This window comes from Cajanus cajan, chromosome 4 (genome assembly GCF_000230855.2).
Source record: "Cajanus cajan strain Asha chromosome 4, NIPB_CcT2T_4, whole genome shotgun sequence".
In the NCBI taxonomy this organism is placed as follows: domain Eukaryota; kingdom Viridiplantae; phylum Streptophyta; class Magnoliopsida; order Fabales; family Fabaceae; genus Cajanus; species Cajanus cajan.
Genome location: NC_138520.1, coordinates 54,075,769 through 54,092,809, shown reverse-complemented (window position 1 = coordinate 54,092,809; position 17,041 = coordinate 54,075,769). Strand labels below are relative to the sequence as shown.

The following is a 17,041-nucleotide window of genomic DNA, read 5'->3' as shown; positions in this document are numbered from 1 at the left end:
GGCTAACACTATCATGACTATCTTTCCTCTAATTACAAACTAACTTAACAATCTCAAACTCAACAATATCAACACAGGACGAACATCATCATCATAGTACACAACAAACAAGACATAGTCAGAGTACACAACAGAGTCATGATAAGCACATAACACACACGGTTGATAAAATCGACCATGCTCTGATACCACTAAATGTTGTTTGGTGTAGAAAATATTTTCGCTACAGTTTTGACAGTTTGAGTATCATATTGACATAATTAGATTTTTTTTTTTTTTTTTTTTTTTTTTTTTTTTTTTGCGGTCTTTATGAAGATTATGGCTTTGGATATTATTTTCTCAATGGAATTGGAAAAAGATAAAACAGAGGTTTGAAACTTTAGTTATGACTGCTTCGATGATCAGAAGTTTAGTTGTAAGCGCTGAATATACTTGAAGTGATTTTTGAATCTTTAGCTAAGGAGATGATCTTTTTGGAATCTTATGTCTTTCTAAGAGTTGTAGTTTAATCAATTAGTTTTCTTTGATGATAGGATAAGATCAAATGGAAGAATTGAACTCTCTATGTGTTGTTTTCTTTGATAGTTATTTAAAAAAAAGAAATTAGGCTGTATAATAATATTTTTGGGTTAGTAGGCAATGCAATGATAAGAATTGACTTTGTTAAGATATTTGGGATGTTATCATGTGGATTAAGAGGTTGTTTAAGGTTGTATGATGCTATGTGGTAAAGGTTGTTCATGTACATACTTATGAATGGTATATAAACAGGTTTAAAGTAGGTATTCTAATATGATTTAATATGCATGCATGTTGATTTGTGGATAGATGACCTTAGGGATCAATTGGTGAATGTCGTGTAGTTAGTGAAAGTGATTTTAGGGTGTGATATGATCATATTATAGTTGAAGATGAAGATATATCTAAGATGGGTATATGTTAAATTGTCTAAGTATTACTATTATATTTATTTTATTTTATTATATGAGGTAAGTTTTCTAGTTCCTGTAAATTCCAGTTGAGGTAAATATGGATCTGTTTAGGTAGAAGTTGTGTTTAAAATGAGGAAATATCTAAGCCAGTTAGGAAGGATAAGAGTTTTATTAGGTTAGCCTATTATTATTAAAGAATTATTAAAGGAATTTCTAGGATAGTATTGCCCTTAACTACATTCACTAGGAGGAAGTATTATCTTTATGTGGAATAGTAGGTTTGAGAGTAGTTTCAACTCTTATGGAAACATTGACTAGTGATAACGTTACCGGACTTTAGTGAGTTTTATGTGGTATAGAGTGATGTTTTGAAGACAAGTTTGATGAATTATTTCCATGACCTTGAGTTAGGGGTTGTAATGTTTACACTTGAGATTTTGGAGACATTACTGGTATAATACTAAGCTTGAGGTATTTAGTGATCATAAGAACCTTAAATATCTTTTGACCAAAGGGGTTGAATACGAGATAAAAGAAATAGTTGAAATTTCTTAAGGAGTAAAATTTTGATCTTATTATTTGGCTAAAGCCATTGTGGTGATTGATGTTTTGAGGAAATCTTTATCTTTCATTATGATTAGAGAGATGAATCTTTTTGGCTTAAATTAGAAATTTAAGTTTGGATTATAAGGTTACTTCTAGTATTGTGAGATTAAGTATGAATAGCGAATGGATTGTTGAAGAAAATTATAGGAGCATAATTAGTTGATTTATTTTGGTAACAAGTTATAAGGCTATAGGTTAAGGTGATGGATATGATTATGACTTGGGTGAAGATGAAATGGTGAAACTTGAGAACTGATATGGATACCGAGTGTACATTATGCTTAGGTACCTGATCTTTAGAATTGATCATAGAAGAGTTTGAATTGGTTGTAGATAGAGTAGTAAAATTAGTGATCTGATATGTGTATCTAATGCTTAGGTGTTGATGTTGTGGCAAATATCTGGATTACAATGATAACCAAATTATTATTTTGATGATTTAAGGATTGAATTTGATTGCAGAATTTAGAAACTTATGCTTGATGTGTAAGATTACCATAGTAGCATTGAATTATTTATGTTGGAAGTAACTAATAGATGAGATTAGAGGAACTAGGAGTTAGATCCTTTATTAGTGACCCAAATAAGCAAGAGATTAGAAAGGACACAGTTGGATGTTTAGTTATAAAACTTGAAAGGACATAAGAGTACTCTTAATATTTATTTAGGAGTTGCTAAAATGTATCAGAGTGGCGCAGCAGAAGCGTGATGGTCTAAGATGAAAGAGAAGTAGAGAAATTGAATCAAGGTGTGGAGAGTGAGTTTAAATTTGGAGTGGATGAAGTTTTGAGATTTAAGGATAAGTTGTGCATTTCTAGTATGTCAGAGCTTAAAGCAATCCTAGAAGGAGGTCATAAGAGTATCCTTAGATATCTTTTGAGTTGTACATCAATAAGGTAGTAAGGTTGCATAGGATTTAAAAAGCAAGATACGTGAAGTTTATTCATTCATATTTTCAAGCAAATTTCAGGGACGAAATTTCTAAAAGGAGGGGAGTAAATGTAACATCCCAAATTTTATTCAATGAAAAAGGGTTATTTTTATGTATTTTAAATATTTATGAAATTATTAAAGGGTTTAAAAATGTAATATCCCAAATTTTAATAAATAAAACAAGTTATTTTGATTTTAAATATTTATTGAGATTATTAGAAGGTTTGTCATATTTTTATTTAAGTATTTTACTATTTACGTATTTTACTATTCATGTATTTTACTATTCATGTATACGTTTTTCACTATTCATAAATACGTATTTACGTATTTGTAAATAGTATTTTACTGTGCATGTGCACAGTAACTGGCGGCTACAGAGGGGCTGCGGATCTGAAGTTTATAAATTTTAATAAATTTTATTATTTTAATGAATAGTGCATAGTGCATAGTAATTTATAATATTATTTTAATGAATAGTGCATAGTGCATAGTAATTTATAATATTATTTTAATGAATAGTGCATAGTGCATAGTATTTTCAAAATTTCTATAAATAGGGGCCTAAGGTTTTGAAAATTTAGAATTCTAGAGAGAAGGAAATTCTGGAGAAATAGAGAGAGAAAGTAAGAGAGAGAGAAGGAGAAAGAAAAGGAGGTTCTGCTCTAGTGCCTTGTTTAAGGAGAAAGAGGAAGAGATTCTGCCCTAATTCCGATTCCTTTTAAAGAAAGAAGAGAGGAGATTCTGCCCAAATTTCTGTAAACCCAGGTAAGGGGGGGAGTGGGAAACCTCGCTTGGGGGTGTGGGAATAATTGTTAAATAGTTTGTTTGTTGGATTGGCTCCCTATCCCTTACCTGTTGTTTATTTCTTTGAATATGTATTATTGATGTGTTTTGTTTTATATCTTATTTATTTACATATTAGAATCTGTTATTTGAATGGAAGGCTAAGCCTCCTAAGTATTTATAAATTTGTAATCTATTATTTAAATGGAAGGCTGAGCCTCCTTATTATCTTATATTACCTTTTAAGCTTCCTACTTTACTTAAAAGATCTTAATATATTATTATTGAAAAATATGATACCTAAGCAACCTCTGGACTGTTGGATTGTTGGATTGTTGGACTGTTGGACTGTTGGACTGTTTGGACTGTTGGACTGTTTGGACTGTTGGACTATTGGACTATTAAATTGGATTATTGAAATAATTCTTAATTATGAAATATGAATATGATATGTGTAACATGCTAAAGGTTGAGTCTGTGAATGTATGACATGCATCATATGCACATATTACTCCAGGTGTGCCGCTGAGGCCGCATACCCACGACTAACAAGGTGTACCTTTGGGTCACCCACGATATGCTAACGAGGTGTATGAACACCAATGATAGGTGTACCTTAGGGTCACCGACAATTGTATAGGTGTGCCTTCGGGTCACCAATGATGATATGTGAACTTCCGTATGGCGCCACATGCATACATTAGTGAGTCAAGTCAAGAAAATCATTATACATAAGCATATATGTGAGATTGATTATATATGTGAATTATATTGCGTGTGTGTGTGCTATTTAACTTTTATTTCTATATCTGCAACTGAGTGAGAAGTTTCTCACTCCCTTGTCATTTTTGTGTATATTTAAATTATGATGCAGATAATTAGCATGAGGCTAAGGATGTTGGTGGTAAAGCTTAGGCTTCTGTTTGGGTTTCGCTCTGATAAGATGTGACATCGGGATTAGCTAGACTTATTGTTAAATTATTATTATTTTTCTTTTGTAATTTTTATGTTATTTATGTTGAAAGTGTGTATTTTTGTCATATTATAATTTTACTAAAAGATTATAAGTTAATTCCTAACTAGGAGGCCCTGCCACCTTTACTGGGATTAATTTATAATCTTTGTTTTATAATAACTTCTTGAGTGTAATATTTATGTGTATGTATTATGAATGTGCATCTTCTACCTTATGATACTTATTGTTTTATATCATTCTATGAAAATCTTTTATAAATATAGTTTATGTTTATTAATGATATTGGGATAGAGGGTGTCACAAACTAGAATATAAAAAAAAAAAAACTTAACTATTTTTAATAAAATCTAAATTGAACTTAAGTTTGATTTTAAAAACTAAATGATTACCAATATCAGTTTTGTTTAGTTCAAATCCCATGAAAAATTTGATTTAAAATACAAAAATAGTTTAATTAAGCACAAAGTGTATTGCAAGTAAATGAAATTATCAACGACTAGTGATTACATAATTACTACATTATATGAGCTTGAATTATTTTTCTTTATTTTCTGATAAACAATTTTAATTGACTTACCACTTTAAATTTTTTAGTTTTTCCAAATTAAACAACATTTGACATTTTTTAGTTTATTAGTATAAATTTAAAAATAAGAGTTAATTTGAAATAACTTTTAGAAATATAGTTGACTAAAATTGAAAATAGTTTAACTTGATTTTTTTTAAACTATTTTATAGTTTAATTCAATTTAAATGAACTACTTTTATAATTCAATTTAATTAATATATAATTTAGTCTACTTCAACATTTTAAATACCCCTAATTAAAACATTAGAACGTGATTTGTTAAGTTCCAATTAACTGACTTAATAAACATCTCAACAAACCTCAATGAAATCCCGATAATAGTAACCCTTCATCTTGATATAGTACTAATTCATAGAAATGAAAAAAAAAAAAGAAAAGAAAAAAGACCAAATCAAATTTCTAGCATTATCCTACAAAACTCTTGCATTTGATCCGGAGGCAAATCCAAGCATATGTTAAGACCCCCTTGGTCTTGTGGCCCTGGCAACATCATGACCAAACCAGGCTTAACTGCAAGTGGGGTGGCACACTTTAGTCTACCCCATGCAAAAAGTTGCTCCTCTAACCCTAATCTCCACCATGCCACCAAGGAGAAACTATCTTCCATGCATGGTGCCCCTTTGTTCTCCTCTAACCAGTCCAAACCTGACTTAATGTACTCATCATCCAACCTTTCAATCCCTTCTTTCACTTTCCTTATGTGACAACCATCTTCTAGCTCCTTTAGCTCCCTCACTGTTGCTCTTGCAAAACCAGGCACCAATGCATTGCCTACAAATAGAGGTGATCATAATAATTGGTTATAAAAAAGTTAAGTATAACTATAAATATTAACTAGTTTATAATAATCCATTAAGTAAAATATGGTTATAAAAATTAATCATATATGATAGGTGATTATTATAATCAAACTATAATTGGTTTTGATTTGGAAGAAGCAGTTTTAATTTATTATATCCAAAATTAGTTATAACTAAAATTAATTTTAAAACAAATATTTTTTTAACCTTTAAAATCAATGTAAGAGAATTTTTTATTTTATGTAACTAAAATTTATAATCTTTTTAGGATAATTTCAATTTATAATAAATAAATGCCTTTTAATATATAAATCATATAATAATTGAAAACAGTAATAAAAAAATATTAGAATATAGAGTTATTTTTTGTTATTGATAATTTGTTTAAAAATTATTAAAATTTAATTTAAATGATATTTAAAAAAGATTAGATGTTAAAAACATCCTTAAAAATGTTGTTGTTAAAAAATGGATAAAATACTATAGTGAAATAATAATTCCTAAGAACACTCATTTTAAGTTATTCTAATTTTATATATATTGTCAAACTTTTAAAAGAAATTAGTGTCTGTATTTGAAGGAGAGGAACTCCTTAATAATGAAAAAAAATGTAAAAATGATTATTAAAACATAAAAGTAAATGTAAAAGTGTATTTAGTATATAATCAATTTTATTTATAACTAATTACATAACCAGTGTTAGATATATAACCGTTATATAATCAATTTTATCAAATGAAAATCGATTATCTTAATTATCAACTTTGAATCATTACTGTATATTATGTTCATGAACAAAAAAATATCCTTTATATAAAATCGGTTATGATTTGGAAATAAAAACCATTGGTTAATATCAAACCTGCAAAGCCATCTGGGAGTTGAGGAACAACCCTTTTCCTAACATCCACAGGAAACAGCATTGTGGAAACTCTATCATCTTCCATACATGTTGCAATGCTTCTTGCCTTCCATATCTTTGCAGCCACTACCTGAAAAGTTGTGGTGCCCCTCAAAGTGTTGTCCTTCATCAGAGCCTTGGTTTTTAAGCTAGCAATGTTTTGTGGCGACAAATAAAGCACTTGAATCTGATTTTCTGGCACGGTAACATTATTGGTGCCACTTTTGCCTCGGAGGGTGAACAAGTTGTGTGTGTGAGGGAATTTTGAATACTCAAAATGTGGATGTGATATCTTTGGAGGGTTTCGAGCTCTCAGAAGTGCCCTATCTGCATTAGGCACTATGATGAGGCTATCACCACGTGTTAGTGCAGCTAAATTTACCTCGAAATCTTTTATTGCTATACCGTCCAGTGTACAGTGATTGTAGTGAGAAGCAAGTGCCAAACTTCCGCAACCAAATTGAGTTAGCTGTCATAAATAACAAATAATTATGTAGTTATCTCAGAGGACTTCTTTTGTGTATCCTTTGAATAAAATTTAAAAGGTTTTTATAAACATCTTTTTCGTCACTATAATTATATAAAAGTTGGTTTTTAGTTTTTAATTTTTAAAATATCAAACTTAGAACAAGCTTTTACATCATATTTGCGAAGATAGAAAAAATATTTAACTAAAAGATAAAACTAGTTGTTAAAGTTTTAATTGATGGAACATCATGATAAGTCAATGATTCTTTATTTTTGTATTTAACTATGGAAGAGTATTAGTAACATTTCGTAACATTTTTATTTTATATTCTATAATTTTTTATTAGTTAAAATTTATTAAAAATCACAGCATCATAAATGAGATTGATTATAGAATGGGTAGATATATAAACAGACTCATTTAGGTTGATCAAGTTAATTTGAAACGATAATCACATAAACATGCAAGCTGTAGCAGCACACAACAAGATTTAAAATCCATTTCTGACATTGTTTTAAACAAACTTTTTTATTAGTTTAAAATTTGTTAAAAATAACAAAATTTTGTAAGCTTATATCTCTTATTTTATGAATCTCTTATAATTTTGTGATTTTACAATAAATTAAAACCAATAAGAAAAAATGAATTTAAAAGGATGTATTGTAGACTATGTGACTAATACTCCTAGTATTGTCCCAATTATTTGGAGAAAACCGTCACTTAGTAAAAGGAACTCACTTTCAATCTATATTAGCTATGTCATCACATGATAAGAAACTCACACGTTTGAGAGTAAAATGAGAAAATAAAAATCAACAGAAATACCAACAGATAAAATAATTAAGAGAACCAAAACAAAGTTATATATATCATTAATTAGTACTAAATTGTTATTTAAGAAACGTCAACTTTATATTTTGTGATCAGTGCAATCATGGAACAACAGAGTTTGAAAGAACTGAAGGTAGCATTAACCTGTAAGGATGCAAGGGGCTTTTGACTCAGGTCAGTTTCTTGATCACCCCCTTCATGCAAGAAAACAACCAATTCCCTCAACTCCTTATTAGGTGCAGAAATCACACCAAACTCACTCAATTTTGTGTCAGTTCTTGCAGCTGCAACCACAACACCAGCACCATTGCAGTCTATTTCGAACCGATGAGCGTCCTCCAAACACGGCACTAGCCTGCCAGCCATAAAGTCATACTGCACAAGCATTTTACTAAGTGCACTGTACAATTTCCCACAAATCTCATCAAAACTCATTTGGGTGTTTGGAGGGTCAAAAAATGAGGCAGAGTCTTGGTAAACTACAAGGGACAAGTCAATATTGGACAAGAACATTCGCTTTCGTGGTGTAGGTTGCTCAGGAGAAACTACAACTTTCTCCACTAGTTCAATCCTTCCCATTGTGCACAATTATTACACGACCAATTAATATTGTTGTCCCCTTACTATAATAACTTTGGTTAATAGTACGTGGGAATTTGGAAAAATATATATAAGGTGCTTTTGACAATGTCTTGAGCTGCAAATTTATTTAGTAAGTCAGTTTCGTAATGTTACTTTGAAGTTAGGCTTATTTCTCAATGTAACTGTATGAAAGGAGTTGTTTAATAATGCTTTGTTAGACAAATGTGTGTTTGATTATTTGTTCATAAATTTGCTGTATAACTGACAAGTGACAACTGTTATATTTTGATTAAATGAGGAATGTGGTAACAGTTTAGGTGTTATATTTTGGTATTGTTATGCTCATTCATTTTGAGGGGGTTAGCGTAAAAGGTCATTATTACTAAATTTTGAAACAACCCAATTAAACAAGGCTACGGTACAAAGGAACCCAAGTACCTGATCCATAATCATAGATGAACAAACTGTCACTATAACACAAATAACTTTTAGCAATATTTGAAAAATATTACTTAATTATGTATATATGTTACTAATTTGCTTTTACAACATATTATTAAATATTGTATATAGTCTATATTGTTAAAGATTTTTAATAACGTTTTTACACAATTAGACAATATTTTTCTAATGTTATTAAAGTAATATTTTTGTAAAATTTTAATGATGATACTAACTTTTTGTTAAGTTTATAAAATGACAATTAACTTTAATTTAGATATTACTATCAATTATTATATTTTTATGCCTCCTAAACTCCTAAGAGTTCTTTAAGAGAAGATTAAAGATATTCTTAGTTAGTCACCACCAATTATATATTAAATATCAAAGTTTGTTTATTTTAAGTATAACTATATGATTATATATACTCTTTATGAGTTATTCATTTATTCCATGTGAGACTTTAATTATGGGTAACAATTAGAGATGAGAGAAATATATTTTTTTACTCGATGTAAGAATTTGATTTTAGAAGTAATTATAATAACATTTTTCAAAAAAATATTGAAAAATAACCTATGTGACATTTTTTTACTCGATATGAGACTTTGATTTTGAAAAAAATTAAAAAAAATAATATTGAAATAAAAAGTGTTACTCTATCTATAATGACATTTTTCAAAAAAAAAAAAGTTACAAAATAACCTATTTATTCAATATATAGTAACATTTTAATAAATGTAAGAAAGAAAATGTTGCTAAAGAATTAAAATGTAGTAAATTTAAAGTTCTACGTCAAATCCCAACGATCTAGCCGTTAATTTAAAGTTCTTAATGCACAGATCAAATCTGTAAATTTTTAAAAGTTCTGAAAATCATTTGATACTGCATTTCATTAATTCAAATTGACGAATAACATGTTTTTATGATTATCCTTCAGTTTGAATTAATGAAACGAAGTATCAAATGATTTTAAATTTTTTTAAAATTTTCAGACTTAATTTATGTATTAAGAACTTTAAATTCAACAATTAAATCGTTGAGATTTGATGTAGAACATAAGTTATTAAACGGAGTAAGTCTAGGTAGACTTACTTATGAAGTAAAACGGATCCTTCGTCATATATATATATATATATATATATATATATATATATATATATATATATATATATATATATATATATATATATATATATATATATATATTGAGTGATTTGGATACATTAGGTTTGATTCACACATTTGAAGTTGGGGTTTGGTTTTGGTTGGAGATAGGGGTTTGTTGAAGATACCAAGGGAAGAAGAGTTTTCGAGGCCTCCTTTGAATGTGAGTGTTGACTCTGGGTAGGTGAGTTAAAGTAGCCTTAACTTTGAATGCAGGTAACAACAAAAAGTTGGTTACATGATTCTCTAATGGTACATAAACTTTTTTCTCATGTCATATGTCACATGCCACACATTTTAACTATAAAAGTTATGCATTTCAAACATGAAACAATGGACTCATGCTCGTGATCTTCAACATATCGTAACCACCACTTATACGCAAATAACCATAACTTATCATTTAAGTAATGACTTTATTGATTTGAAAAATAAAAATTCTTAAATCACATAATTTTTTATTTTAAAAAGTATTGAGTGTATATCATGTGTGTGTTACTATTATCAAAGTGTTTAGGATGATGATTTTTTGTTATAATTTTCAACAAAATAAACGTTTGTTTGTAAAATAAAATATATATCGAATATAACCACTTAAGTGACAAATGTAACCTTAACATTGAATATTGCAAGCAATAACTAAAGGTTGGTGACACAATTCTCTTATGATATACATGTTAACTTTCTTTCTTATGTCATGTCACACCTTTTTAATATGTGTGTGTGTAAATGGAGGAATTTTAAAATCGTTTTTGCAAGTGGAATCTTTTTTGTCCAGTAAAAATATTATTTTGAATTCTTAAGAACTATACAGGATTTGCTTAACCAAGAATTTTGAGTCTGAAAGTTCATCGTTTGCACAAAGAAAATGTTTCTTAAAGGAAAATTGTTTCTTAAGGTAATGAATTAAACAAGGGTATTTTTCGTCTGAAAATAGTTTTAGTGAAAAATAAAAAATGGACGAAATTTTCAATATGATGTAGTAGTTAAGCGAGATTGCATCTGAAACATAAATAAATAGTGCAAGGATTTTTTATACTGATTCCCTCAGACTGAGTTACGTCCAATCTCTTTCAATTGAAGGGTTCCACTAGATATTCATTAAAGTACAAGTATTATCACCACTTCTGGTTTGCCGAGTATTATCGACCCCTTCTGGCTCATCAACTTCACTCGTCAACGTTGTAGACACCCAATTTCGTCCGGGAGGCACAAAACAAGAAGATAGGACATCAGAGGGCCTAAAAGCCCAAATTTGCTATTTTCAGTGGCCCGGAACGGGCCGTTCCCAAGTCTGGAACGGGCCGTTCTCGAATTGGAACGGGCAGTTCCGAGGCTTCTAAAAGGCCTAAAATTGTAGATTGGAACGGGCCATTCTAAACCAGAACGGGCCGTTCCAACCTATCAAAAGGGGGCTTAACTTGAACCTTGGAACGGCCGTTCTGAAATCAATACGGGCCGTTCTGGTTACCCGGAACGGGCCGTTCTGATTTTAGAACGGGCCGTTCTAGGGTTCAAATTAACACACAACGGCCATATCCAGAACGGGCCGTTCCAATTTTGGAATGGGCCGTTCTGGACCCTTTCCGAAGTCTATAAATAGACAGTTAGGGCTCATTTTTCTGGACTCCAAAATTTCGTCCAAACTCCTTAGAGTACGAAATTTCTCTCTTTTTCTCTCTCTCCCTCTCTTGTATTTCTTGAGATTTTTGTTAGGCATTGTAGTGTGAAGGGTTGCCACAAAGCACCTAAAATCTTCCTTTGAAGATTTAATAGAGCTCATTCAAGAGGTATTTCAGTTAATCTCTTTCTCCTTTTTTATTTATTTCTTCTCTATAATTAATATTGTTATAATAAAAATAATCATGTAAACATTTTAGGGTTAATTGTATAATTTAAATTTCAAGCATGTAAATAATTATTAATAAAAGGGATTTAATATTTCTATTATTATTATTTATAATTCTAACTTCATCATAGGGTACCGATTAAGGGCGTTGTAGGAGTGCTTAATACATTCTCTACACGTAATCGACTCCCGAACCCAATTCTGGTTATCAAGGTCATTATTGGATTTTTAAAAAACATTTTCTTTTTCCAATGTTTTGAGTAAAATATTGGTGGCGACTCCATGAACTTATTTTCAAAACCATTAATTAAGGATTAGTCTGGTGTCCGGGCATTCCTTAATTGATGAGACTTTTAAAAGGATGTCTAAACCATTAGTCGCGAGATCGGAAATTTTCGGGTTGCGACAGATGGCGACTCTGCTGGGGACGTTTTAAGAGGGTCAGGCCCATTTAATTGATGAAGTTAATAAAATAAAAATAATAATTTAAATATTTTTCCCCTTTACTTTGTTTACTTTATTTGTTTGGCTTTAATATCTATTTGCTTATTTAAATTCTGCACTTTTTGAGATAAAAATTGTACACAAACTTTTACACACAACAGTTCCCCCTACACCCGGGGGCATGAGGGTAATAAACATAGGGATTGGTTGACGTACGACTGGCCCAAGTTTGGCCTTGGAGCCTGCGAGCCTTGTCAGAAATCACACCCAAGGTGATAACCGGTTACTCTAGCCCGAAATACTACGACAGACCTTAGAGTTTGCCAGGTGACGGCGACAGAGATACTGGGTCCCTATAATGGGGGCACCTTGGGGGCCTTAAGACCAGTGAGATTAGAACTTTCCTATACAATGCACTTTTCTTACAGGGACCACAGACCAAGGATTTAAACGTGACTGTTCGTGGGTGTACATTTGTTTGAGCATATGTGTGTTGCATTTGTTTGTGTTTATTTATTTCAAATAGAGAAGAATTATAAACAAATAGATATTAATAAAAAAAATATGATAAAAATTTAACCCCCTTCTATATACCCTAACTCTAAAGCATCATATAGGGTAGTCTATCTAAAAAAAACAAAAAAATATATAAAAAAAATCATGCATCATAACCCTTAGTATAAAAAAACATGATAAAATTTAGGTAAAAAAATAAATATCATGCATCTCCTAGGATAATGCATTAGCATACATTCATTAGAAATGAAGGCACATATAATAGTATGCAAAGAATGTTCTCTAAACAAAAATCAATGAGAATGATATCCGTCGAATTTCTCATATGTCTTTGCATCCTATTTTACGTTTCATATAGATAACATGCCTTCCTTGTAAATAATAAATAAGAATAAAAAGGAAAATCTAATTTGTGCGTGTTAGCCGGATAATGGAAATCACTGGTAATCAAGTGCAAACTCGATACATCAAATTGGAAGCACTTAAAAAACCAGTAATTGTGCAAGAAGGCTGGGGGGCATAACACACCCAAAGTGACGATTCAAACACCGAGAGTTCCCCATGCGGAAATGACAACTGTTGGGATATAAGGAATGATCAAGAATGAATGAATCCCTGCTTTTAGGGAATCACAACAAAACCCCAATTGAAGAATAAAGGCATTGCAGGACAAAACCCGCTAGGACGAAAACCTGTAACGGGCGTCCTAGGCAAAAATTAGGGTAAAGAAAAAGAATCAAAATCCCAATAGGATACGTCCTATGCAAAAGTTAGGGATACATAAAAAAAAGTAATGCCTGCTTGAGTTGAAAATCGAAAGGCGGCTTGAGTATTCCCTTTAGAAAGCAAGAATTCATAAAGGTTTCACTCCGAAGTTGAAACACCCACATTCAAGCAAGTGGGAATGCATTTCTAATATAGTTCAACCAATCGTCAACCATGCCTCTCTAGGGGGCAACCTCGGTTAATCTCTCTGTGTACGAATCACGAACTCGGGGCATGCCCAGGCCTTCGAGCTTTGTTAAAGGGGCACGTGTAAATTGAAAGTATTGTTTTAAATGCCATAACACTCTTTCGTTTCTCTTCTCCCTCTAAATATCCACTTTAGGCCTCATCCATCAACCCTTAACAAACAAAATGTATTTGCAACAAAGATGTTACTCAATAATAACATGGAAAGGATAACAAAGGAACAATCAGGAATTCAAACATGACTAGGGTTTGATAAAATAAAGAGACCCCATACCTCATGAGTACTGCAAAAAAAAAATGAAGGCCCGGCAGGAAACCCCCTAAGGGGGCTGCGCAAAAGTTAGGGCAAGATCTGCTAGGCAACCCACAAGTAAAAATGGGTAACCTAGGAAAAAGAAAAGATCAAAAGAAAAATGTCCACTAGGGAACACATCTCAAGTGACCTAGGCAAAATTTAGGACGTTAAAGCAGCAACCTGAGTAGAAAACTGAAAGGCAGCTCAGGGGAATCATTCAATCAAAGCGCAACCCCAAGTCATCACTCCACTTTCCAAAAAGGCTAAAACACAATGATAGCTTCCTTGCAGCAAATACATTTTGTTTAATAACCCTAAACACCAAAGCCTACCTTGGCCAGCCCTTCTTCTAAAAAACCCTTTTTGAAAAATCCCTACTAACAACCTTTTTGAAAAAAACAAAATAATAATAATAACATTCCTTCATTTATCTTGACCCTTATGTCATTAAAATAACACTGAAAAGATACACGAAAAATGCACAGTGAATACTCATAGAGGGAGGGCCGAGACGTCCCCGAACGGAGTTGGGAGACGCTTGACTACACATTGACTAGGTAATCAAGGAGCCACTGAAACCTTGAGTTCAAAAGAACATATCCTGGCGATAATCACAAATGACATGGATAAACAGGAATCGTCAACATTAACCTTAATGCGCACAGGTTAATTTCCCGACATAAAAAAAAATTGCATTTTTTAGGAACAAACACATGAGCATAAATTGCATCGCATGCATATGAGGTAGGGGCATATGGAAGGGCGTTACAAAAAAATAATAATAATAATAAATAATAAAATCATTCTTGTCTTGCATTTTCATTGCATCCATGCATCCATGCATTCTACTTGCTATGGGTCAAAAGGAGTCATCAGGACAAAGCACTCGTAAAAGCTAAATAGTCAAGCATGAGCCGAATGGTGTCCAATGGCAACCCTAAGTGATTCTATATGCCTACTAATCAACAGTGGAATAGAATGGAATCAACCAAATAAACAAGTCTGTAAGTAGAAAGAGGCCATCATGCCTCACTTCTTAACCAAATGAAGGATGATTCAAGAGAATGCCAAGATCATGAATGGTTTCCTTACCAAAAGCCAGGAGTGGCTTCCGAAATAATACTCATTAATAAAGATTCAACAAATAACATCATCATGGGATGAGATCCCTCCACCAATGATGACAATAAAAAGCAAAAGTAACAACATGAAAAAGGCAAGCTTCGTAAATGTTGAAAAAGCCGAAGCAATTTATAAAAATGGCAGAAAAAGGAAAGCTTCAAACATGAAAGAGTTGAAGCTAAAAAAAATGAAATTTAGAAAAAACCCTACCACAAACAAAGCCTGGAGAGGCATCACAATACTCACCTTGACAAGAACAACACCAAACTCTTACCAACCATCCCACAATAAAGGCGCCTGGAGAGGCATCACAATACTCACATGGCAGGGGCAACACTAGAATCCCTGTCATCCATCTATCTCTGCCCACCAACACAGGGGCACATCATACATCTCCTGCCCATCCATTTAGGGGCAGCCTTTCATTCCACAACACCCACAAGAAGACATCAAGTGCAAGATCGGAAAGGGTTGCTAGATCCCCAAAACTAGTACAAGATCGGTAAGGGTTGCTAGATCCCTAAAACTAGTACAAGATCAGTAAGGGTTGCTAGATCCCCAAAACTAGTACAAGATCAGAAAAGGTTGCTAGATCCTCAAAACTAGTACAAGATCGGTAAGGGTTGCTAGATCCCCAAAACTAGTACAAGATCAGAAAAGGTTGCTAGATCCTCAAAACTAGTACAAGATCGGTAAGGGTTGCTAGATCCCCAAAACTAGTACAAGATCGGTAAAGGTTGCTAGATCCACAAAACTAGCACAAGATCGGTAAGGGTTGCTAGATCCCTAAAACTAGTACAAGATCATAAAGGGTTGCTAGATCCCCAAAACTAGTACAAGATCAGTAAGGGTTGCTAGATCCCTAAAACTAGTACAAGATCGGTAAGGGTTGCTAGATCCCCAAAACTAGTACAAGATCGGTAAGGGTTGCTAGATCCCTAAAACTAGCAATGGGCCGGCCGAAGCCCTAAATATCAGTCCAGCCTGGAGAGGCTGAGCTCAGAACATACTCCCTCTTTAACAAGCTACAAATAAAGAAACACACTACCATGAGACATGCAGAAGCAGTAGGAAGCATCTACATCAATACCAGAAGCCTAGATGTTTCGGTTTACCATCCTTATCACCCGACGGAGCATATAAACCAACACTCAATTGCTTTTAGGGACAAGGATACTGGTAAACACCATCTACCCGAAGGAAATGGTGTGGGGCATCTACACTGCTGAAGTAAAGGAGAAGATTTGGATATAGCAAGCAACATAGGGAATTCACATGGATCTTGAAGCCTAGATGTTTCGGTTCACCATCCTTGGCACCTAATAGAGCATACAATCCAACACTCAGTTGCTCCATGGGGCAAGGATATAGGGAACACCGTCTACCCGAAGGAAACAACGTGAAGGTATCTATTGTCAAAATAAAAGTGAAGATCCGAATTTTCACCTCACTATCACAAGAGAAACAACAGAGCTTCTACTTGAAGACTGAAGATCAGGTGTACAGTTTGTCAACCTTGTTACCCAATAGAGTACGCACCTGCTTTAAAGGGTGAGGATACGAGCAGATACATCTATTCAAGGGAAGCAACATAGAAGCATCACACAAAGAGACAAAGAGAAGACCCGGATGAAATGTCTACGTCTTTACTTGCCTTTGGAAAAGCAACACAGTTATTCCAAAGGACAAGTAAAGAGGGGCAGCTGTAGACACCCAATTTCGTCCGGGAGGCATGTCGCCACCCGCCGAAACGGACCTTGGCATTCGCGACGATGGTCGAACTCTTTCTATAGTTTGAAAAGTGATGGATTGTTAGAACGACTTATTCTC

The 17,041-nt window shown here is 32.6% G+C and overlaps 1 protein-coding gene and 1 long non-coding RNA gene across 2 annotated transcripts; one reads left to right on the top strand and one right to left on the bottom strand.

The window, feature by feature from the left end:
- Window positions 1–353: 353 nt before the first annotated feature.
- LOC145956838 (uncharacterized) lies at window positions 354–4,469 on the top strand. The gene is made up of 2 exons (XR_014433128.1): window positions 354–3,239; window positions 4,132–4,469. It is a non-coding gene; the product is annotated as an uncharacterized LOC145956838 (long non-coding RNA).
- Window positions 4,470–5,213: 744 nt separating this feature from the next.
- On the bottom strand, window positions 5,214–8,402 carry LOC109806912 (acyltransferase GLAUCE). The gene is made up of 3 exons (XM_020369444.3): window positions 7,968–8,402; window positions 6,485–6,992; window positions 5,214–5,593 (listed from the first exon to the last, which is right to left on the bottom strand). Exons 1-3 carry the CDS (start codon window positions 8,400–8,402, stop codon window positions 5,214–5,216), a joined length of 1,323 nt encoding a protein of 440 aa, XP_020225033.2.
- Between the last annotated feature and the right edge of the window lie 8,639 nt (window positions 8,403–17,041).

Bases quoted from the DNA above. Each gene is read 5' to 3' on its own strand.
- LOC109806912 (XM_020369444.3), bottom strand. From the start codon at position 8,402: ATGGGAAGGATTGAACTAGTGGAGAAAGTTGTAGTTTCTCCTGAGCAA. The intron at 6,993-7,967 runs GTTAATGCTACC...TATTTATGACAG, and splicing joins AGCCCCTTGCATCCTTACAG to CTAACTCAATTTGGTTGCGG. The intron at 5,594-6,484 runs GTTTGATATTAA...CTCTATTTGTAG, and splicing joins ACTCCCAGATGGCTTTGCAG to GCAATGCATTGGTGCCTGGT.